The sequence below is a fragment of the Myotis brandtii genome, unplaced genomic scaffold, assembly GCF_000412655.1.
Source record: "Myotis brandtii unplaced genomic scaffold, ASM41265v1 scaffold112, whole genome shotgun sequence".
Classification (NCBI taxonomy): domain Eukaryota; kingdom Metazoa; phylum Chordata; class Mammalia; order Chiroptera; family Vespertilionidae; genus Myotis; species Myotis brandtii.
The window spans coordinates 8,433,730-8,440,284 of NW_005353838.1; the positions used below are offsets into that span (position 1 = coordinate 8,433,730).

General features: G+C 55.2%; 2 protein-coding genes across 2 annotated transcripts in view; both read left to right on the forward strand.

Annotated features, from left to right (window-relative positions):
- Nucleotides 1–491, forward strand: part of HOXD12 (homeobox D12) — a 918-nt gene extending 427 nt beyond the window's left edge. Inside the window, exons 2-3 of the mRNA XM_005857730.1 lie at nucleotides 4–106; nucleotides 253–491. Of these exons, the coding sequence (XP_005857792.1) occupies nucleotides 4–106; nucleotides 253–491 (342 nt within the window). The remainder of the gene's footprint in view (nucleotides 1–3; nucleotides 107–252) is intronic.
- Nucleotides 492–1,433: 942 nt separating this feature from the next.
- The window catches only part of LOC102256239 (homeobox protein Hox-D11), a 7,892-nt gene continuing 2,770 nt past the window's right edge, over nucleotides 1,434–6,555 (forward strand). The window contains exons 1-2 of the mRNA XM_014547084.1: nucleotides 1,434–1,450; nucleotides 4,192–4,334. Of these exons, the coding sequence (XP_014402570.1) occupies nucleotides 1,434–1,450; nucleotides 4,192–4,334 (160 nt within the window). The remainder of the gene's footprint in view (nucleotides 1,451–4,191; nucleotides 4,335–6,555) is intronic.

Genomic DNA, 6,555 nt, shown 5'->3' on the forward strand with positions numbered 1-6,555 from the left:
CCCTGCGCCGCCGGCTTCAAGGACGACGCCAAGGGCCCGCTCAACTTGAACATGACAGTGCAGGCAGCGGGCGTCGCATCTTGCCTGCGACCTTCGCTGCCCGACGGTAAACATTGGCCGTGCTCCCCGGGCCAGCAGGGGCCGGAATGGGAGGTGGGGTGCAGGGGAGAGTGTGTAGGGGGAGGGAGCCTCCGGGGGCGGGCAGGCTATAGGGAGCAGGCTGGGCTGACTAGGGTTCGGGCTGTGTTGCAGGCCTGCCGTGGGGGGCGGCCCCTGGGAGGGCCCGCAAGAAGCGGAAACCCTACACCAAGCAGCAGATTGCAGAGCTGGAGAACGAATTCCTCCTGAACGAATTCATCAACCGGCAGAAGCGCAAGGAATTGTCCAACAGGCTGAACCTCAGCGACCAGCAGGTCAAAATCTGGTTCCAGAATCGTCGTATGAAGAAGAAGCGCGTGGTGCTACGCGAACAGGCGCTGGCGCTGTACTAGCCCGGGGCCTGGCCATGGCCGGGCCTTCCTTTTTGAGCCGGAGCCTGGCGTGGAGGACGAGCTGAGACGGGGGCTTTTCCATCTGCTCCTTCTCAGCTGGTCCTAGGTACCCTCCCGCTCGCTCGTCTGCAGCCCCCAAAGCCAGCAGGAGATTTGGAGACCTGGTCAGATTTGGAGACCTCCAGGCTTTCCCCTTTCCCGGAGGGGCTGTGGAAGTTGCAGCACAACCTTGGCCTTGAGGCTTCCCCAGTGGGGGCCTAGGCGCACCTGTCTTAGCGTTTAAACCTGGGCTCACTCCAGCTCCCTTTTACTTGGATTTCTGCTTTCACATAGTTAGTCTCCTTCCCCCTCCTCCCCGAATCCTTCTCCATTTAGCAGGCAATTGAATTTAGGAAGGCCTCCAGGGCAGAATGGAAAGGCTTGTGGGCACAATTGTGTCTCTTTGCAGCCAAAGCCCCTTGTGGAAAAGCCGGAATCCTGATTTTGGAGAAAGGAAAGGGTGCCACCACCACTCCCTGCTCTCTGCCCTGGATAGTTTGGGAGGACTAAAGTGCCCTAGATCTCCAGACTTCGGGAGGAAAGGGGAAGGAGTGTGGCCCTACAAACTCAGAAACACCTCGGAGTTCAGGCTGGATTGGCTCCTCCAGCTTGGTGGAATGGACTGGATACTTCCTTCCCATGAATGGGACAAGGGAGGCCAGGCTCCATGGCAAACTGCACTTCATAGCCAAGACTGGTAAAATTCCCCTACTTCTCTCACCTCCTCACACACGCCTAGGCCAAAGCCCTGCGCTCTGTAACTGGACCCCCAGAGGTGAGCTCTGATGAGGAGCTGCTAGGCTGCTTTGGGGCTGGGCTGCATTAAAAGGAGGGAGAAATGTCCAGGGGCAGGAGAATGGAGTGAGCAAGGGGGAGGGGGTGTCCTACATTCCGAATATAAATATGACTTTCCTGTCAAGGTGGGTAAAGGTGTCAACATATCTTTCTTCCTTAAATTATAGTAACGGGGGCCACTGCAAGGAGAAGTGAAAGCTCCTCCATCCATCAGTCAGGGGGCAGGCAAGGAAGGAGTTCCCTCAGATCCTGGGCCCCTCACAGCTGCTCTTGACCAAGTAGAGAGGAGTAGAAGTTCCCTTCTTCTTCTCCACCCCCCTCCAAGTCCACGAGGGGCCCAAACACTGTGCCCTTTCTGATACCATCGCTGGCCTGCCCCCATGGAGTCTGAAAGGCCCTGGGCTTTGCTAGGCTTACTTTGTGGAGGCTGGGGTTCCAGGATGCCAAAAGGAGTCGTTCCACATGTGCCGGGGTATCCTGCCTTAACCTCATTGAACCCGAGGGCCCCCTAAACTCCTTTTTACCATCCCTGCTTCTTTTCCCTCTCCTTCTGTGAATTAGCGCCCCCAACTCCTAGCAAGATGCATAACAGCCTAAGAGCTTGGAAATTCCTTCCCTAAGTCCAATGATTTATTTTCAGTGGAGGACCAGGCCCTAGATCTAGAGTGGGCACCTCACAAGGAGCCCCTGAGCCTCTGCCAAACTGACTTTAGTTGATACTTAGACTAATTGCATTTTCTTTGCTATCTAATAGTTGTCATGCATGTTTTGTTTTGTTTTGATTTTGTCAAAAACAATAGCTTGTATATATCAGACACATAGAAATGTTTTGAGTGGAAATAAATATCCAGGTCCCAGCCAAGCTGTCAAGGGACTGATGTTGATTTATCAAAACGTTTCCGATTCCCTCCTAATGTTTTTCAGGCCACGAAATCCAGTTTTTCTTTCCTGGTTGCCGTTTCACTGTAGGTATTGACTTGATTGTTCATTAGATGAGAAGATGTCTTCCAAGTCAGTCAGGAAATGATGTATGAACAAAATGTGTGTGAAATATCCAAAGAGGGGGATTCGTGGACAGATTTGAGTGTGTCTCACACACGAAGCAAACCCTCAGCTTGTTGCAGGCAGGGGCTTCTGCATTTTGCCTAAATTCTCAAACTTGAAAGCTTGCTATTGTTGGGGGATGGAGGCTGCCAAGATATGAGGTTCCTCATATTTCAATACAAACATCTCGCCCTGCCATGTTTTGGTCAGCCTTCTCTGGAAAAGGCTATGCCCTGTGGCACCTCTGCCTTCAGCCTAGCAAACTCCCTTGGGAAATGTGGCCTCTGCACCCTAGGCCTTCCGAGCCTGTAGCTCAGTCAGGGAAAGCCAGGAAAGGCCTGCTGTATTCACTGTCCTCTTATAGACCCCAGCTCCAGCTAGCTTGGAGATGGAAAGTAAAGAATTTCTAGTTTTTAGCAAGTGGGACAATGGACAAAACTGCCAAATCTCTAATAGTGAGTACTTAATGGTTCCAATTCCCCTTCCCACAATCGAATTTGATGTGTACTTTAAAAATATTTTTAAAGTAGCGCCTTTAAAAAATACAACGGAGGAAAAAGGAACCAAGAGGCTGGGGAGACCCTCTCTTTAGAAATGTTTCCCCATTTTGTGGGGCTCAGGGAGGCATTGGTACCTGGAGCTGGTTCTCAAAAACATCCGAACAAAAGAGGAGACCATTCTCAGACCTCAGGTTCAGGGGCTGGGTAAAGGAACAGGAAGCCAGACGTAAACCCAAGACCTGAGACCGCATGCAGGAGGCCATTTCTTTCTAATATATATCATTAAAGCATCCTGTTCTTTCTCTTTAGCCTGGCACGTAGGGTGGGAGGAGATATTCATGGAGACCACTCCCCAAACAGATTGAAATTATTCTAAGGGTAAAATCTTATCTGTGGCGTATGGCTTGGGCAATGCTTTTCAAATCTATCCCTTTTACTGATCCGCACAAACACAAAGGCGGTGGCGGTGGCGGTGCCCTCTCTCCTGTAGCAGCGGTGGCTGAAATCCCAGCGAGGATTTGGAACCACGAGGAAATTCATAAGAAACAAACGCCCAAGAGAAAGGATGCTGAAGTCTGAGTGCTCAACATTCCCTCGCACAAAGACAAATGCGTACTCGGAAATGCTGCAGTCCAGGCAGGCCTCTTTACCAAGAAAACGGTTTTTAAATGAGAAAAAAACAAACAAAACAAAAACTGCTTCGTCTGGCATTCAATGGCTGCGAACTCAGGGAGCCTACCGGGACGCTTTTAAGGCCTGGGGCTCTCCCCAAGGGAGGCGGGCTGGGGAGGCTTCCGGGAGGCAGGGGGTTGGGGTGGAGGAGAAATCCAGAACTGTTGTAAATATTCATGTGTGTGCCTGGAAGGGGGTGCCCTTTCACCCCGCCTCTCCCAGCTGCATCCACCCACCTTAGTGGCGGTGGGGGTGGGGGAGGGGGTGCTCGGCGCCTGTCCGATCATCCTCGGACAAAGGTGGTCTCCCCACATTTTTTTTGTTTTGTTGTTGTTGTTCTCCAGTCACTCGACATAGGAAGCCCGTTCCGAAGGCTCTGCAGGAAGGGACTGGCTCTGGGTGTTTTCCCCTCGTTTCTCCTCTTCTTTCGTTTCCTAAAAGAGCATAAATAATTAAAGTTTGGCAGGGAGGAAAAGCTTTCTTGCAGAACTGTAGTGGCAATAAATGAAATGACTCAGAATCCCTTCCCCAGTCAGCTTTTACGAGAGCTGCCAGACAGTGTCTGTTCACGTTCTCCAGATACCAGGGGCGCCCTGACAAAGTTAAGGTCAAGTTAGTGTCTTATCTTGGGTGGCTCAAAATCACCGCAGAGCGTCCAGGCGCTGCTCAGAAAGCTACCACTCGCGGAGCTGCGGGCTGTGCGGGAGGGTGCGGTGCGCTCCCTCCCTGCGCTTCGAGTGGGGTCGCGCAGGCAAGGACAAGGCCACAGCGCCACAGCACCAGGGGCTTCACGGTAGGTTCTCGAGCGGGACGCGCGGGTTGGGAGGTTGCGGTTTTCTTTGGGTTTGGGATAAAGATTGAGAAGGGAGCTGGGGCCCAAAGACGAAGCGGGCTGGTGCCAGAACGAAAGCCCTGGCTTGGGTGTGGGGGCGGGGGTCCGTGCAAACGCGCAGAGGGGGCCCACCGGCCCCTTTTCTCTTTACACCCGTGAGCCGCTGCAGATGGCGAACCTCCCCCGCCAAAGCGCGGCTCCAGCCCGAGCCGCCATCGCCATGTCGTTGAACTTGAATGGTTCGTCCTCCCCATTTCCCTCTCAGGCAGCCAGCAGACTCTATTTGGGGGGTAGAGGGATGCCTGCGCCCCACCCCATGCAGAGAGAAGGCGCGAGAATTTTGTGCGCCCCCAGACACATACAGACCCGCCTGGGGGGCCGGCCGCCGTTGCCCAGGGTCCTGAGCTGCCGCAGGGCTAGTGTGCAGTGTCCCGGGAGCCATTTTAGGAGAAAGATCCAGGGGCGTCGACTGCGAGCCCAAAAGGAGGCTTAGGCCGGGATGCAGATGGGGAGGCAGATAACTGTGCGGGCGCTCTGGGCTGAGGAGAAGGGGGTCGAGCTGGAATCTGGGTAAAGGTGCCCGCTTTGAGGAGGTGCACAAAAGGATGGGCAGTTCTGGGGGGCAGGGGAGGTTCCCTGCCTTCCAGTCGCCACCGGCCAGTTTGCGCTGTATTCAGAGGGAAGCAGAGGTAGGAAGGTGGGGGCGGAGAAGGGTGAGTGGGAGGGAAAAGGGAAGGGAGGAGAAAAAGAGGGAGAGGGGGGACATTGGGCAGAAAATAGATATGAGCTCTGCCCGCCCGCCTTTTCTCTGTGTGGCGGCCCGGTGGGCAGAGCTCACTCAGGGGCACTGCAGTGGCCGGAGCCAGGGAGGGAACCCGCTCCACAGCCTGCGCCCGCCCTGGGTGGAGGGCTAAGTCCCGGGCTCAGTGTTTCTGATTGCCTGGGCAGAGGCATCCTGGGGAACGGAGCAACTTCCTACCCTGGGTTCTGGGATTGGGGTTTGCAGGAGCTTCTTTCTGAGAGTCTGATTTTATCTTTGGAAAGCGCTGGCCCCTCCGAGGCGGGAGCCCAGACCTTGCCTGGGTCCCTAGGCTAGAAATAGGGACGAAGTGGCCACCAGGAGAGTGAGGCCTTGGGGCAAGCGGATGGGGAGGTCCTCGGGGCCGAGTCAAGCAAGGAGGCAAGAGCTGCTGAGAGACACCCCCCAAATCAACAGACTTGGGGAGAGGGTGGTGCAGAGACTGTGTAGGCCCAAGGACAGAAAGGAGACCAGGGGAGAGATAGCAGATACGTAGGCCTTGATAGGGTCCCCACACAGGGACTGGGCTGTATGTGAGGCCGGCTGGTCCCAATCCAGGCCAGAAAGCAGAGAGGGTGGGAAGGGCCGAGGCCGGGTGGCTTGTCTCTGGTTAGGGGAGAGCTGAAGGCTGGGCTCCCTGAGAGAAGAACTCCAGGTCCTTTTGTTCATCAGACCCCCTAGCTTCCAGAGGGGCCATCAGGGTGTCCTCCTTGCTTTAGCGCAGGGAGAGAAAAAGACAGAGGCGACAGGGATCCGGGTAGAGGCTGTGACACACAGCGAGGGGAAAGGAGGAGAGAATATCAGGAGACAGAGCAGAGGAAAGGAGACAGAAACGTAGGAGAAAAGAAGAAACAAGAGAGGGGAATAGACAATTAGGACAGAAGAGAAAGAAATGGGAAGGCTGCAAGAGAGACGAAAGAAGAGACAGGAACAGAGAGAGGAGAAGAGAAGGCGACAGGACCGAGTGGGCACCGAGGCCCTAGCCTGGGTGAGAGCCTGGTAGGGTTTTGGAGTGGGTTTTTCCGAGGCTGGCACTGGCGCTCCCGAGGTCAGGAGTGATGAGAGCCAAGTTACTCTGCAGCGAAAGCGCTTGGCAGAGAAATATGTAAATCAGACTCCTTGCGCCCCGAGAGCTGCGCAATCACGCCCCTTGAAGGAGATGCAACAAGCTCCTTGCTGGCACGCTGCAGGGGTGGTGGCGTCGCGGGGGGAGGGATCGGCTGCTGGAAGGGGTGTGGAGAGTGGGAACCTCACACCCTCACACCTAGTCCCCAGTGCCCCGGGCCCGGGGCTCCCCCCTCTGCTCTCCGCTTCTTTCCCTTCCCCCTTCCTCCCCCTTCCTCCTCCTCCCTCCTCCTCCCCGTCAGCCTCGGTCCGCGTACT